This window comes from Lactuca serriola, chromosome 2, assembly GCF_051521515.1.
Source record: "Lactuca serriola cultivar US96UC23 chromosome 2, Lser_US96UC23_V15, whole genome shotgun sequence".
In the NCBI taxonomy this organism is placed as follows: domain Eukaryota; kingdom Viridiplantae; phylum Streptophyta; class Magnoliopsida; order Asterales; family Asteraceae; genus Lactuca; species Lactuca serriola.
The window spans coordinates 186,003,296-186,021,267 of record NC_136409.1 but is presented as its reverse complement, the minus strand read 5'-3'; the positions used below and the strand labels follow the sequence as shown (position 1 = coordinate 186,021,267).

General features: G+C 39.1%; 1 protein-coding gene across 1 annotated transcript; it reads left to right on the top strand.

Moving 5' to 3' along the window:
• Positions 1-11,234: 11,234 nt before the first annotated feature.
• On the top strand, positions 11,235-16,890 carry UVH3 (5'-3' exonuclease family protein). The gene is made up of 12 exons (XM_079025770.1): positions 11,235-11,431; positions 11,562-11,812; positions 12,036-12,205; positions 12,292-12,415; positions 12,494-14,401; positions 14,491-14,685; positions 14,752-14,837; positions 14,924-15,173; positions 15,266-15,402; positions 15,486-15,570; positions 15,656-16,063; positions 16,145-16,890. The coding sequence occupies exons 1-12, from the start codon at positions 11,344-11,346 to the stop codon at positions 16,634-16,636; spliced, it is 4,194 nt and encodes a 1,397-aa protein (XP_078881896.1). The 5' UTR covers positions 11,235-11,343; the 3' UTR covers positions 16,637-16,890.
• Positions 16,891-17,972: the final 1,082 nt, after the last annotated feature.

The window sequence follows — 17,972 nt, the reverse complement described above, 5'->3', positions numbered from 1 at the left end:
ATAGTGAGGATAACTCACCTTGAACTACTGAAACACTATTGGTACCCTTCTGGCTGTTATCTAACAATCCCCGCACTGCTGCTCCTCTAGCTCCCCGAACTCCAAATAGTTGCAAAAGGTGATGCTATCTCAGATCTACAAGCTCCAGCCACCAAGGTTCCTTCTTTGCCAACCTCTTCTTTCTTCTTCTAAGCTTTTCTTTGCCAAACGAGCTCCACAAGGTCAAACACACCCAACAATGGAGATGGAACGACTATCTAGGGTTTTTTTTAGGATAAGGGAACAAATAAGGAGGATGGGGTTTATCCCTTATGTTCTTTATATAGTAGTTGACCCTAAAATTAGGCTTTAATGACTCTGAGCGTACGTTGGGCATACCTCTAGTACGTTGGGCGTACGCGTCCTTGCACACGCGACCATTTACTTTGTAACACTGGGCGTAACCCAACCTACGCTGGGCATACCCACGCGTGTCCCAAATTGCATGCATGGCCTTCCTCGTCGACTTTTCCATTAAGGGCCATAAATGACAATATCTTCAAAGTGTCATAACTCCTTTACTCTAAGTTTGTTCCCTACGAACTTTATATCCACGTAAAGGTGGCGAGAAGCCCTACGCTTCTAGCAACACACCCCGGTCTGAAACCTTCTTGAATGAAACCCATTGCCCATAAAAGACCGAAACGCCCTTACTCTTGATCTCGGGAATCCATAAATAAATACTTTTAGAACGGGGCGTTACAATTCTCCCCCACATAAATCGGATTTCGCCCTCAAAATCGCCAATTGCCAATTCTGGCTACTCAAAATCCCGAAAGGCACATTCACGCCCCTAAATCGTGACAGCCCTCAAGGGAGGCTAACCCTACTGGAACTCCAACTCGAAGAGATACATACTCATTCTCATGCAACATCAAATACCTACCTCCCCGGAATGCCTATTACTTGGAAAGTTAGATTGGATCTGTCTCCCTGACATGCCGGCCAAACTAACCATCACCTGACCACTTCCCATTGCTATAAAAAGGACTACTCAACCATGGGAACCTGAGCTTCCGACCCGAAAACAGAACCACGGGTCATATTCTACTGCCGACAACACTTGCTCTCTTTCAACTCATACCCAAACGCTCATACAAAGATACCCTCACAGAAACCAACTCTCACACCTGGCCCAATCAGCCTTAGTCTGGAATACCAAGCATGCCCACAACAGGTCCACTCATCCCTAGGATGGAATACCATCGTATCCCTACACATGTTTGGCCCAATCAACCCTCGGGTTGGAATACCAAACACATCAGGTCCAATCAATCATAGGGTCCGGTCATCCTCATGATGGAATACCCTAGATTTGCATACCACTACACACATACCCTAAGTCTACGATCATACTTGAAGCCCAAGGATCCAACCTTGCAGCTTCCTTGAAACTATTCTAATTCGGTTCAACCGAGTGCAACTCACCCATATCCCGTCATAATGTCTACTCCAAACGTACCACGACAAGGAACATTACTATCGCGATCTCTAGGTCCACAACCTACGACTGAAATATCCTCACACGGTTCTCAGCACCGGTCTAGACTGCTCCCAAGTCCATCAATTTCGCTATCTCTAGATCCTCTGCCAAATCTCCAATCTGAAACTACTCATCTTCTCCTCTTCCAAGGAAACCTAAACTATGACTTCGCATCATCAGTTGGTGCCGAAATGTCGGAACATCACTCTACATCATCCACTTGTGGGGCATGTCACTATCCCATAACACGCATATGTACTCAGAAACTGATTTCATAACTTACAATCCGTAAAGAGTCTTCCGCATGCCCCTCATCATTTTCGACACTTGGGAACAATCCCACTAATTGCTATAGCATAGTAGTATCTCCACTGCTCGCTCAAATATTCACAATATAAGCAGGGTTCTTACCATAACTAGACCGCCTCATTGCACCACTCCCAAACCGACATCCAAACTGCGTCAGGCGTCATCCTTCAAAACAACGCCCCATCAGAGAATTTCCAATTCTCCCCCACTTAGAGCACTAACTACTGTCTACCGGCGGCGACGCCGGTACGCGACCCAATTGTCCCAATCCGAGACAACGAACTTCGAGGGATCCGAGTTCTTGCTGATAACTCTGAATCTCTAGATCATGACCTCTCCCTCTCTTGAAGGCATCACCGGATACTACCCCTCTATAACCTCTCAATAATAACTTCTCACAAGCATCAACTATACTCTAATAACTCATGCAGGAAGCAAAAAATCTTATAGTAATAACATGATCAAGATATAAAAGAAAAGACATACTGACTGTCATCTATGGCGCTGTCCCGATCTCCACGGTCACAAGATGATAGGCACGCCCTGGAGCCTTTGGAGGCTCTGCTCGACCCTGACCCCCATCAGTAAGTCTCATACTGGCTGGTGTTGGGGCCTGCACTGGCCTGGCAACCAATAGAGGACATTGGGCCTTCATATGGCCCACCTGATCACAATGATAACAAAGTCGAAACCCGGTAGCTGGAACCTGCTGCTTGCAATCCCTGGCTATGTGGACCTCCTTGCCACACTTGTGGCACCCAGAAGAAGAACGACAACTTCCCTCATGCACCTTGTCGCACTCCCCATAAGTGCGTCTCCTCTGATCTCCCTGTCGATAATCAGTGGCCCTTAACCGTTTCGGCGTAGGCTGCGACTGCATCGGGGCCTGCCTCTGCTCTCTCAACTGGAGCTCGATCTCTAACTCACGCCGACTGGCGGCCTCCTGCAACTCCAACAAGGTATCACATCTCTGCGTAGACACGAACTATCGAATATCTGTATTGAGCATGCTCATATACCGGGTCATCTGAGCCTTCTCCGAAATGAACTCGGGGCAAAACATTGCCCTCTCCGTAAACATCCCGATGATCTCCATCACCGACTCAGAATCCTGCTTGAACTCCAGAAACTCCTGAGCCAATCTCTCCCGCTCAATCCGCGGAACATAACGAGTACGGAACATGTCCCGGAACTGATCCCAAGTAACCGCATCTTGCTGCGCATTAGAATATGAACCCGTAGTCAACCTCCACCACTCATTTGCTCTGAGCCTCAACAGGTTCAGAGCACACCTCACCCTCTGATCAGTATGGCATGAACACGTGAAGAAACATCCTCCACATCTGACAACCATCTCATAGTAACGATCGGATCCTAAACCCCATCGAAAGTAGGGGCTTCGTATTATCGAAGTCCCGATACTGAAAGCCTCGACCGACTACTCCTCCTGACGCTGCTACAGCTGATGCGGCTGTTGTGGCTGCCGTCTCTGCAAGAGCTGCGTAGTGCTCATCGAAGTACTCAACCATGGCGGTCTTGATCGACCCAAACAACTCTGTCAACTCAGCTCGGAACATAGCAGCAACCTCATCATGCAGGATATCACGAATCCTAGCATCCAACTCATCCGTCCTCATCTGACCAATGACCTCGGGTGGTACAAATCCATCCTGATCACCCTTTCCTGATCCCGATCCTGAACCGGATCCTGCCCCGAAGCGTCTCATAATCGCCATACTACAGCACACCAAAAATATCCTCAGATACGCCTCATAACAGCCTGGGAACTAACTGCTAACCAACACCCCAGGGGGTTGTAACTTCCTTGATACGTGTATGGGTCCTGTGCTTTCAGTAGTACGGGCCCATACTACCTTCCACACCTACCCATATTTGTCTCAAGTATCACCACAACGCCCTAGACATATACACACATAGCAAGCGCTCAATCCTCACCCCTAGAGGAATACTGAGTATCTCACATAAGGAAACCCTAGGCTAGCAGGCATCACATAATCAGACAATTCTATCATGCAATTCCTGGAGATCCCTAGCCTAGTACTAGCATGTTGTTCTAACATATCACATAATCAAATAACTTGTATGGTATTTTGGAGTCAACTTACTGGCTCCGGCTGATCGTACCCTTTACATCCTCCTTTACTTATTTTGAAAACCATTTTAAAAAAAAATCCTTCCTTGATTTGAGACTGGAGTCACACGAATGTCCCTCCAATTCACTTAAACCAAGGCTCTGATACCAACTTGTAACATCCATAAAATTTCAACCAATTTAAAACATTTTAATCCATTCGAAAACCAATAATTTAATACAGCTTGTTTTCAAAACAGTTTTAAACATCGGAGTATCCCCATAACCAAGTCACAAAATCACGAAATATGAGGAGCGGTACGATCACGCCTTTGCCTTGCCACGATCACCTGATGTACCTGAAACAATAAACTGAAACCGTAAGCTCGAAAGCTTAGTGAGTTCCCCCGAAATACCCATACACACATAACCATACACATACAACAATAAACAACATACAATGGGTCCAATCAACCATCCGGTTGGAATACCCCTGGACCTCAACCATCGGGTTGGAATACCAACATACTATGAGTCCAATCATCCTACCAGGATGGAATACTCTCGACCCACAACCATCGGGTTGGAATGCCCGGACACCTACACATACAACAACCACTACTATGGGTCCAATTATCCCTCGGGATGGAATACCCCATGCCCTCAACCATCGGGTTGGAATGCCAACCTACTACGAGTCCAATCATCCTACCGGGATGGAATACTCCTGGCATACAACCATCCAGTTGGACTGCCAACATACTATGAGTCCAATCATCCTACCTAGATGGAATACTCCTGGCCCACAACCATCGGGTTGGAATGTCCACATACTAACAAACATGTGCACTTACCATATAATCACATAATAGTCCACATAACTACGTACTAGGGCACTATCATCCTACCGGGATGGAATACCCTCTACAACTTCTCAAACATGCACACATAACACAGGTAATCTCCTACCAGCATACAGACAGTCTGACCAACTACAGGTCACTAAGCATAGCCGCATCCAGTCTACCAGAATGCCGATCTAACCAGCCATACTAGCATATAATCATCCATTCTAGCAAAATAACAACTAACATATCACAACAACAATTACTCAAAAAACAATTCAAAGGGTCAGCCTTGGTGCCTTAGACCCTTGGTATAGTGAGGATAACTCACCTTGAACTGCTAAAACACTGCTGGTATCCTTCTGGCAGTTATCTGACAATCCCCGCATTGCTGCTCCTCTAGCCCCCCGAACTCCAAATAGTTGCAAAAGATGATGCTATCTCAGATCTACAAGCTCCAGCCACCAAGGTTCCTTCTTTGCCAACCTATTCTTTCTTTTTCTAAGCTTTTCTTTGCCAAACGAGCTCCACAAGGTTAAACACACCCAACAATGGAGATGGAACAACTATCTAGGATTTTTCTGAGGTTAAGGGAACAGATAAGGAGGTTGGGGTTTATCCCTTATGTTCTTTATATAGTGGCTAGCCCTAAAATTTGGGTTTAATGACTCTGAGCGTACGCGTCCTTGCACCAGCGACCATTTACTCTGTTACGCTGGGCGTAACCCAACCTAGCCTACGTTGGGCGTAACCCAGCCTACGTTAGGCGTACCCACACGTGTCCCAACTTGCATGCATGGCCTTCCTCGTCAACTTTTCCATTAAGGGCCATAAATGTCAATATCTTCAAAGTGTCATAACTCCTTTATTCTAAGTCTGTTCCCGACGAACTTTATATCCACGTAAAGGTGGCGAGAAGCCCTACGCTTCTAGCAACACACCTCGGTCTGAAACCTTCTCGAATGAAACCCATTGCCCATAAAAGACCGAAACGCCCTTACTCTTGATCTCAAGAATCCATAAATAAATACTTTTAGAACGGGGCGTTACATATAAAAAAAAATCAAATGACGATATTGAAAATGTTAATGGGAGCATTCCAACCCTTGTCTTGGAAGAGAATGAGAGTAAAAAAAAAGAGACGCCTACTGTTCAGATAATGCTTTTTTGTTCATCTTTTGTTATGAGTTTAAGATCAAGAACATGACTGTTCATTGATGTGACACTATCTATAGTAAACTTTAACTTGTAAGATGTTAGATACTATTGATAATTTCTCGCACGTCCAAAATGTTAATTTTTTTTTGCTATTACATACATACCATTTTTTTGATGTGGCATTATCTTACATAAGGAATCTTACAGTAACTTCATTGAATAAGGATCGTTTTCGTAATTTTTTTACGTATGAACAATTTCTGAAACATTTTCTCAAAATAGGAAATATTTTTGTCAATCTTCAAAAAAAATCTACAGAGGGGCCATTTATGTGGTTTTGTATTAGATGAGGATTGTTTATGTAATTCCTTATAATTGACCATTTCAGAAATTGTTTTTCGAGACTATTTTTGCCATTTTGAATAAAATATAGAGAAAATTACATAAAAGTCCTTACATATTGGTCCTATAATCGATTGATTCTTTATATGTTTTTTTTATTCCATTAAGTCCCAAAAACTGGTAATCGTATTTATTCTGAACTTTTTACCTGGTCAACAGATCATCCAACTTTTAAAAATTACACTTTGGCCTAGATTTTAAATTTTATTACACATCTGGTCCAAAATTTATACTTTTGACCAGAATTTTAAATTTTATTAAAAATTTGAGTAACATCCATCAAAATTCATGAAAATTTTAAACTTTTAAAACAACCCAGAAATCATCATTGTTTACAAATAGTTTTCAAAATAGGTTCAATATTAGAGTAATCCCAAAATCATGAAACAAAACATGAGGTGGTGCATGTTACACCCCCAAACCAGGATGACGGAAACGTCCGGGGGCAGATGACTTTCATGTATTGTATCATAACAAAATGAATAATAGCGACCAAAGAAAAACAACCAACATAAATATAATTGAAAAAGTTACATTATTGTAAGTGTTACATGTTTCAAAAATCTATTAAAATATGATGATAAACGACGTGTTTGATGTCTTAACGTCCCATCCTTAAAAACTTGTAGTTACATGTTTTAGTGATTCCCTGAGAATACAAGTGGTTTGAAAAAATGTTAACAATTACGTTGGTGAGTTCGTAAGAGTTTGTATGAAGAATTGTAAGCTTTTCCTTGTAAAATGATAGTGTTCGTTCCAGAAAATCCAATATTTTCAATAAGAATGAGTTGTAGTCTTAGGTGCTCTAAGACCGAAATATACAAGTATTTTACATACTTAAAATAGTAATACGCAGTTTTAATTTATGTAAAACCGTTTGAAGAAATGGTTTTCCGTAAACTAAACGTATCGTCGTTTCTCCATGTGAGTTTTTATAAGTGTGCTATGACAAAGATGGTCTGTCACGACGTTCTTCAAGCGTGGAAGTGTTATGACATTTGTCACCCGAGATCTGCCGGTCTAACTGTAGCTAAAAATTAGGGTGCGGGATCGTCAGTCCCATATAGATCTATATACAAATATCACGCTCTCTTACGAGAGACTCTGGTTATAAAACATGACTTTTGCAGATACTCTGGTAGGTACAATGAATACAATGTCTCACAAAAATTGATTCAACGAGTTTACGTGTTGTTGTAATGAAAACCTTTGTATATGTAATTATCCCTTTTTACATGATAATAAAAATGACGTGAAATAATTATATATGTATTTTTATATAGTTAAACATTTTGCTCAATGAGTTACAAAAGTGTAAAAGGTTCGTAAACTATATTTAAATAGTTTATTATGACATGAATTTTTCGTACCCATATATATGTATATACATATAAATATGGGTTAGTGTACTTAACTAACAAGTATTTTGTATTTAGAGCAAATAAATGAGTCTTTCGTATGAAAAACGCCCATTTTCCTAGTTTTCGACTTTTAATTGTTATAAACGACAAATAACAAAAATATAGTTACGTAAAACTTTTTTTTCCTTTTTGATATTTTTAGATCTAGTTAACTTTATATGTTTTAATCAACATATATTTGGTTAAAAACCCGCAAAAATGGTATCATAACCTAGTTACAACAATTTTTGCTAGAAATTCCATTGTTACTTAACATATAAGCAAGTATTTATAACAACTTGCGTATTATTTTGTTCACTAGTATTTTACTTGTATTCTCCCTCTAAAATATAGAAAACTTCAGAAATGGTGGGGGTATGAACTCACCTTATGTGTTTCCCTGATGAGTGGAAGGTTGTGGATGAGTAGTTTCAAGTCAAGAACACTTGAAAAATACTTGGAGATTTGATGGTCCTATGGACATTAATACGTGAATATGTAGGTAAGAGGTTCAAGATTAGTATAGAAGTATGTAGAATTATTAGAGGTTGAAGGAAATACTTACCAAAAAGATCCAAGAATAATCTTGGAAAAATCCTTGTTAGAGAGGGAGTGAGAGCTTTTGTTGGAGAGAAAGGTGAAGTTGTGGAAGAAATGGTGAAATGAAGAATATCTCCCAATTGTGAGTATAAAGGGAAGAAGTGCAAGTGGAGTGGATGGTTGAGATGAGTTATGAGGGGAGGCATGGATTTGACACATGGATGACTAGCTAGAATGGGAGAAGCGACATAAAGGAGTCTTGAGTCATGATGGAGGAACCACTTGTGCTAACAACTTTATGTATAAAATAATATAATATCTTTAAAATTTTAGATAATATTTTATACAATGGTATGCTTTATATATAATAAAGCTTCAATATGAGCATAAAATATGAGTTTAGAGGTTCTAAGTTGTGAAAAATATGAGTATGATGGAAATCCCGACGTAAAAATATCTTAAAATGAAGAAAAGTCTGAAATTGACCAAAATCCGGAATGGGGTCCGAAGCTGAGAATGAGTCCGGAGTCAGTCAGAAGTTCCGGAGTGGTTGGTGCAAAGTCAGAAGTTCTGGAGTGACTGGTCTTCTGAGATGCGAAGGTTCCGAAGATACGAAGGCTTCCAGAGTTCGAAGGTCCGAGACAGAAGACTTTAAGATGCGAAATTGTCCGAGAAGAGAAAAGCTCCGAGAATGAGAGGGCTCCGAAGTCAGCTTGTTCTTTTGGGTTTTCTCCTGTTTTGAGATGTTTTCAACAAGGGAAGGGGTGGGATGATGTCGGTTGTTTATGGGAAAGGTTAGAATAATGGTTTTTTTTTTTGTTATCAATAGAGATTTGAGAGAGAGAGAGAGAGTGTGAGATACAGAGATTTGAGAAAGATACTTTATATTTATAATTGTAAGTCGTACATTAGGAAACCTAGCGTTTATCCTAAAAACTCTTGTACTAGTCGAGTTGACTTGGTTGATTTATTGACTTTGTTGACTTTGGTTGACCCAAAATTGACAATTGCCACAGTGCACGATCACGCCTTCTCCTTCCCGCGATCCTCTGAGGTGCCTGAAACATAATCCAAAACTGTAAGCCCAAAGTTTAGTGAGTTCCACCAAAATACCAATACACAAACAAATAGCACAAATATAATAACAACATGCAATGAGTCACAACTAACAAACTGGATTACCCCTGAGCCCACAATATAAGTCTGGCTTGCCTCCTGGGCCCACAACTTATGTCTGGCTTGCTCCCCGACCTGATTAGTCATCAGACTGAATACCACTAAGCCCTCAGTATGAGTATGGCATGCCCTTCCCGACCCTCAGCTCGTATCTGGAATGCTCATGAGCCCTCGGTATGAGTCTGACATGCCCTCCCCGTCCCCCATCTCATATATGGCGTGCTCCAGGGTTTGTTGGCTACAACACGGAGCAATACAATCTCAGCCCAACGCACACAATATGTCAACATATAACATCTAATATCATATATAGATAAACAGACAGTATCACAGGTAGTCCTACACGTCTACCAAACTAGCATATCAAAACTAGCATGCATATCTATTCCATATTATACATATCAACAATGTCAGGTTATCAAACCAATGGACCGACCTTGGTGCCTTTAAACCGAAAGTATAGTGAGGAAACTCACCTTACAAGCAGCACAAAATTGATAAGGTCCGACTGCGAATCTCAAATCTCAACTCAAATGCCTACAACCATCAAACGACCAATTCCATCAGAATCACAGCCATTCCCAAAATACCCTCAAGGTCAAACTTGGTCACAACCAAAGTCAATGGTCAAGGTCAACAGTCCATGGTGACCCAACACGCCGTGTTTACTAGAAAACACGCTGTGTTTCGATAGCATCCAGACGATCGGGAAAACTCCAGCCAACACGCCGTGTTGGCTTGCAAACACGTTGTGTTTGCTCGAGTTCCAACATCTTAATACATTCAGCTGTTTTCTTCGATCCTAGGGACTCTAAGGCTCAGATCTAGACCCAAATGCTATCAAGAAGGATAAAGTTTCCAACTTTATCCTTTAGAACTACTCCAAGGATCCCAAAACCCAACCATAAGGCTTGAAGGATCAAAGGCTTAACCAAGAAGCACTAAATCCTTGAAGTTTGAAACCCATCCTTTCCAAAAGAGATTCTAGTACCAAAACCATCCCAAAAGGTCGGTGCTTTATAGACATGAATGTCGAATGCACTCTTGGACCCAAAATAGGTAAAAAAAAAAAAGGGGATTTATGACCTACTCTCCATACATGACATCAAAACTCGACTATAGGCCAGATCCAAGACACTACAAGGTTTTTTACGATAACCTGCAGCCTAAGCTAATGGAAAAAAGAAAGGTTTTTTATGTGAAAACATTTTTTTTTGTACAAATATGATTTTATAAAGCAAAAAACAAACATATTATATATATATATATATATATATATATATATATATATATATATATATATATATATAAACACGCATTTTAATATTTCATAAAATGTATACAAAGACGTTTTTATAAAATACATGTTTCGTATATAAAAATGTTTTTTAATTAAAATATGTGTTTCTTATACAAAAAATATTTTTAAAAATATGTTTGTATACATTTATAGAAAATACTTGTTTCACATAAATACCTATTTTTATAAATAGGTATTTTGTGTTTTGTATACAAAAAAGTATTTTTAAAAACTTGTCTTTTTTAAAATAGGAAATACGTTTCTTTATAAAATATGTGTTTCGTATTCAAAAATATTTTTAATTTCTTTTTATAAATTTTTTGGAAAATATGTGTAGATAAATACTTATTTTTATAAACAGGTATTTTGTATATAAACAGGTATTTTTATAAATACCTGTTTTTATAAACAGGTATTTTGTATATACCTATGTAAAAAATAATACAAGAGGCGGTGGTATGATGGTTTGAAAACTGAAATATAGTGACGATGTCGTTTCAGAGTCGATGACTTTCTTGGCTTCTTTAACAGCTCTCCTACCCTCCTCGCAAGAAATTGGCGGCAACCATTGACGGAATCGTTAATCTTCGAACGAGAATATGGGTGTTCACGGTCTTTGGGATCTGTTATCTCCCGTTGGTCGTCGTGTCTCAGTTGAAACCCTCGCCGGCAAAAGACTCGCGATTGGTCTCTCTTTCTATCTGCCCTGCCTATTCATATCATAAAACATGTGTCTACGGACTGAGATAGTTGATTTTCCAGTACTCATTTTCAATTTATTATTTTATGTTTAATTTGTCATGCGTTACTTTTACAGATGCGAGCATATGGATGATACAGTTCATGAAGGCGATGCGAGATGAACGCGGAGAGATGGTGAGGAATGCACATATATTAGGGTTTTTCCGACGAATTTGCAAGCTATTGTTTCTACGGACCAAACCAGTCTTTGTTTTTGATGGTGCCACGCCTGCTTTAAAACGGAGAACCGTAATTGCACGTCGCCGTCAGCGTGAGAATGCTCAAACTAAAATCCGAAAAACTGCTGAAAAGTTGCTTCTTAATCATGTGAGTTATTGGTCGATATTTTTCTTTTTCAGCATTTTCCATTATATCAAACGGGGGATTCACGAGTACTTATATCTACCAATAAAATGCATATCTTTTTTTTTTTTTTTTTTTTTTTTTTTTTTTTTTTTTGGAATGAAGGGGCTAAATTTAAGTTCACACGATTTATTTAGCTAAATTTTGGTGCTTTCATCTAAAATGATTGTATTCTAATTGGCTATAGCTCAAGGCAATGCGGCTGAAAGAACTGGCAAATGATTTGGAGAACCAGAGAAAAAGTAACGGGGATAAGGGCAAAGGGGTGATCACAGACAAAGCTGACCTTGCTGGGACTACTTCAAAAACGAATCCACCAAATACAAAAGGTTTTGATCAAGAAGCTTTAGATGCTATGTAAGAACATCTATGTTCTTATTATATGCATTTATAAAACAGGATGGACCTATATGACACATATTTTTGTGGTGGTTACTGGTTAGGTTGGCAGCATCCATTGAGGCGGAGGAAAACGGAGGTATCATAGGTGATGCATCAACATCTGGTGCTGGGGTTCTTGCAGAAGATGAAGATGAAGATGAAGATGATGATGAAGAAATGTTACTTGTAAGTTATCAATCTCATTGTTTTTGTGTTGGTGATTCTGTACTATTTACCCTTTCATCTATATGATTGTTCTTTCAGCCAACACTTCATGGAAAAGTTGATCCTGCTGTTTTAGCTTCTCTACCACCATCTATGCAACTTGATCTTCTTGGTCAAATGAGAGAGAGGTTGATGGCAGAAAACAGACAGAAGTATCAAAAAGTCAAGAAAGCCCCTGCAAGATTTTCCGAATTGCAAATAGAGTCTTATCTTAAAACAGTTGCCTTCCGTAGGGAGATACATGAAGTCCAGAAAGCAGCTGGTGGGACAGGAATTGGTGGAGTTCAGACTTCACGAATAGCATCCGAAGCAAATAGAGAATTTATATTTTCATCTTCTTTTACTGGGGATAGGCAATCTCTTGCATCTGTTGGAGTGGAGGCAAACAGCAATGTGAAAAGCCAGATGTCAACACAGCATTCGTCTACAGGTTCTGTGAATGGTGTTGAGTCAACTAATAAGTCAAACAGCACAATCGAGTCTTTCATTAATGAACCCAGAAAGAGATTTAGTGAAGATGTTGAGACATATAGAGATGATAGGGGACGGATACGGGTTAGCAAGGTGAGAGCTATGGGAATTCGTATGACTCGTGATCTACAAAGGAACTTGGATCTAATAAAAGAGATTGAACATGATAAAACTAAACCAGTTGGAATGTTTAATGACAGAATTACCCATTGTAAAGAAACAGAATTCCCAAGTGAACTTCTTGAAATTTCCAACCTTTCCAGTCCTTCGTATCAGGATCCACTTGTTTTCCCCAACAAAACAAACTTGGAAACTGTCCCAGTTAGTGGAACTTCATTAGAGGTGTCTTTTGAGTATGATAAAGAGCAGCAATTTGTAGACAGTGATGATGATGTATTTGCTAGTATTGTGGCTGATAATACATCTTCACCAAAGCAACCTGTTATAACCCTTTCAGATGGTGAATGGGAAGAGGGAATGCCTGGAAACTCTAAAGGAGAGAAACCTGCTGATTGTTGTGGTGATGAAAGTGAAGTGGAATGGGAGGAAGGGCCTTCTGGTAATTTTGAGTTGGGCTCTGTATGTGAAGTTGAACACAAGGAAACTGAAGTAGAATGGGAGGAAGGACCTTCTGGTAATTTTGAGTTGGGTTCTGTATGTGAAGTTGAACAAAAGGAAACTGAAGTAGAATGGGAGGAAGGACCTTCTGGTAATTTTGCGTTGGACTCCATATGTGAAGTTGAACACAAGGAAGCTGTTTCAAAGGGTGAGTTACTGGAGGAAGCAGATTTTCAGGAAGCAATTAAACGGAGTATGGATGATATGAGGTGTGCGAAAGACATTGATACATCATCATCATCACCTGAAGAGTTTCAAGATGACAAAGCAATAGATGCCAATGATTCTCCCACTGCACAGTTGGAGGCAACTACCGTAAATGATCCAAATATGATTGAAGTTCAGATGACAACAAAATGTCTCCCTGAAGTTTCCAATAAAGATGCGAGTGATGACTGTAATTTTCAAGGAGAAACTGGACGTGTGGATCTGGTGAATCCAACCGAAGAAAGTGGAGTTGAATTGGGTAATGAGCAGCATGAGGATAATTCTAGAGAGGATGATGATGTCATTATCGTTGATGGTCAACAACATGAAGTCAAAGCTCTTGTCATTGACCAAATTCTGGAGACAACAAGACCTGAAGCAACTTCTGTTAAGGAATCAAAGTCTGACTTTGATATTGTGCAGAAGGTTCCCGAGGGAAGGGATAGGAATGCTTCTTATGAGGAAAGGAATGATGATGTCAGCAATTTTGTTTTGAGTGACATGAGCAAGGAACAGATTGAAATCACAAAGGCTAATTTGGAGGAGGAAATGACAAATTTAACCAAGGAGCGTACAGATCTGGGTGATGAACAGAGAAGGCTTGAGCGCAATGCAGAGTCTGTGAGTGGCGAAATGTTTACAGAATGCCAGGTAAGCAAAGTATTTATTAAAAAAAAAAAAACTCTTTCAAGATGCTTACATATCTTTTAAACCATTAATTCCATGTACATTGATTCTAGGAACTTCTTCAAATGTTTGGTTTGCCATATATCATAGCTCCAATGGAGGCTGAAGCTCAATGTGCATACATGGAACTCGAAAACCTTGTTGATGGTGTGGTTACTGATGACTCTGATGTTTTATTGTTTGGGGCACGAAGTGTTTACAAAAACATATTTGATGATAGAAAATATGTGGAGACATACTTTATGAAGGTATAAAGAAGTTGTATGTATTTATTTTTTTAAAACTTATCTGATGCCTATAATTGGTTCTTTCAGGACATTGAAACAGAGCTTGGCTTACCACGAGAAAAGTTAATCCGCATGGCAATGCTCCTTGGGAGTGATTACACAGAAGGTATCAGGTAAGATACTGTTTTAGGTATTAATGTATTATGGTTGTTTTTTTTATCGATTCATGTGACCTGATTCCATTTGTGCAATTCTGTAGTGGAATTGGAATTGTCAATGCCGTTGAAGTCCTGAATGCTTTTCCTGAGGAAGATGGTCTTCATAAGTTTCGTGAGTGGATAGAATCACCAGATCCAAGCATCCTTGGGAAGGTTGGTGGTAAAGAAGGGTCGAGTAAAAGGGTGAAACGGTCAAATGGTAATGCTGGAGAAGCTTCTACAGTGGATCAAAATGTTTCAAAGCCAGATGATGACATGGACATGATGAAGCAGATCTTCATGGAAAAGCATGTAAAAACTTGCTTCAGACTATTATTTTCATGACGCTTTTGCCCTTTTCCTTTTTATCGTTGATTTTTTTTTGTTTGAACTTCCAATTGCAGAGAAACGTGAGCAAAAACTGGCATATTCCTTCTACTTTTCCAAGTGATGCAGTGATTTCTGCATATGCATCTCCACAAGTAGACAAATCAACAGAGCCCTTTTCATGGGGAAAGCCGGATCTTTTTGTTCTTCGCAAGTGAGTTGATTCTGAAACGGTTTTTGTCGCTAATGTGAATGACATAGTTTTTAATGATATTTGTTTTTTTTATACATTTGCAGATTATGTTTTGAAAAGTTTGGATGGGGTACCCAGAAGGCTGATGAGTTGCTACAACCTGTTCTAAAGGAGTACAACAAACACGAGGTCCTTTGTCTTTTTCATTGTTTTTTAATTAGATCTTTTAATGTCTTTGATGTATGAGGAAACCAATGATGAATTGATGATGCAGACTCAGTTGCGATTGGAAGCATTTTACACTTTCAATGAGAGATTTGCAAAAATTCGTAGCAAGAGGATAAGTAAAGCTGTGAAGGGAATAGCAGGGAGCAAAGCATCAAAGTTGATAGATGAAAATGAGGAAGATAAACCCAATAGAAAGAAGAGAAAGAAAGTGAAGCTTGAAGAGGGTAAGAATGATATAGAAACAGAACAGCTTATAATTCAAGAGGAACACAAAAAGAACATCAAAGGGTCAGGTGTTAGAGGTAGAGGAAGAGGAAGAAGTCAATCAGTAAGGAAAAATGAAAACAATTTGGAACTTTCTGCAACAAGTTCTGATGATGGAAACAATACTAATAGTGACTACATGCAAGAAACACATGGTGAACATTCAAAAGGACAGCATGAAATACGAAGGGTAAGTTATATTGTTCTTGATCACTTGTGTTTTTTTGTCTTGTGAAGTGTCATTTTTGATTAATTTGTGTGGTTTTATCAGTCAAAACGTGTTAGGAAGTCAGTGATACCCATGAACAATGAAGACTCTGAAATGGATGAGCCTAGAACACAAGAAGATGTTGGAAATGTAGAACCTTCAAAGGAGGAAGAGACACTGTTCAATACTGCAGCTATAGATTCAGGTGGGAATAATGATCACGAATTCACATTATCAGAAATCAGGGTCCATCTTGATGAGGCTGAAAATTGGTGTCAAAATGACGAAAACCCCCCTGAAGCGGAATTATCTAATGAGTACCTTAAAATGGGGGGTGGGTTTTGCTTGGATGAGGACGAGGGAGATAAGGAGCCTGGAGAATCTGCTTGCAGCCCAACTCAAGTATTGAATGAACCATCTCATGAAGGAGGGGCAGAAGCGTCCATTAGCCAAAATGTGTCACAGGTGAACCTTGAAGAAGATGAAGATGAGATGAGACCTGTAAGTTTCTTATCTGGTATTCCTAACTTGAGGAGAAAGAGAAAGAAAGTATGAGCCATGGGTTTATTGTAATTTTCGTCAAAACATTGACCTAGGGATGAGCTTTAGAACCGGACCGGTTCGGAATCGGAACCGGTTTTCCTATATTATAAGAACCGGGAACCGGACCACCGGTTCCGGTTTTCGGTCCCGGTTTTCCGGTTATTTTTCAAACTAGAACCGGTTGAAATGTTGTAGACGATATGTTATCTTCCGGAGCTTGTAAATGATTCAATATTTAATCAAATTATGACTTTTTACATTCTAAAGTGATGCACAAACACTAAATTACGTGATGAAAAAAGAGTAATTCCGATTTCATATGAGTGAGTTATGAACATTTTAAAAGCGGGATAGATTCCAAAAAATAAAAACAAAATGTTGAAATCTATAGCTGATTCATTATCTAACCAAAATATGTGTTTGTACAGTCTAAAATGAAATACAAATACCAAATTACATGCTGGAAAGACGTCATATGAATGAGTTATGCACATTTAAAAAAAGGGGACAGATTAAAAAAAACAAAAAATATTGAAATAGAAAAAACACAGCATTGATATTTTTTTGTTTGGGGCATGTGTCTGATTCAATATCTAACAAAAAATATATGTTTGTACAGTCAAAAATGATTTACAAACTCCAAATTACATGTTGAAATCAAGTAACTTCGGCTTCATATGAATGAGTTATGAGCATTTTAAAAAACGAAAAAAATATCAAACCGGTTAAGGTTTTTAGAACCGGGACTGATTTTCATAAAAATAGAGAACCGGTAACTGGACCTTATTACCGATTCCGGTTCCGGTTCAGTTCCGATCCTATTCTGATTCCGGTTCGGTTCTGGTTTCGGTGGTTTTAATGTTCATCCCTACATTGACCATATTTATAAAAGGTTTTGGATGACTGAATTTTTGATTTTGCCATCACGAGTAAATTAAATAAATGAATAACTATTATAACACGAATGGTCCCTATGGTTTGGGGTAATTTGCACGTTTGGTTCCTAACTTCTCTTTTTAACTCGGACCGTCTCTATTGTATTTTTTTTGTTGTACGTTTGGTCCCTACCATACTTAAAAAGACTATATTGCATGTGTATATTTCTTTTTTTAATTAATTTAATGTTTAGTAATTATTTATTTATTAAAGAAACTGGTTTATAAACAATTGAACCTACCCACACTCTTTAATCTTTATCACCTTTTCACCTAATGGGCATTTCGGAGGACATTAGAGAATGAAATAACTCATTAATAGGTAATAAAAAAAATGTACGTTTGATTGGGGTATTGACTCATGAGACAAATAACCAATTGAGCTTCATCCACTATGCCACACTAATAGTATA

Excerpts from the sequence above, each read along its gene's own strand:
- UVH3 (XM_079025770.1), top strand. The coding sequence starts at position 11,344 with ATGGGTGTTCACGGTCTTTGGGATCTGTTATCTCCCGTTGGTCGTCGT. Across the intron at positions 12,416-12,493 it reads ATGATGAAGAAATGTTACTT|CCAACACTTCATGGAAAAGT; the intron begins GTAAGTTATCAA and ends TTGTTCTTTCAG. Across the intron at positions 14,838-14,923 it reads GATTACACAGAAGGTATCAG|TGGAATTGGAATTGTCAATG; the intron begins GTAAGATACTGT and ends GCAATTCTGTAG.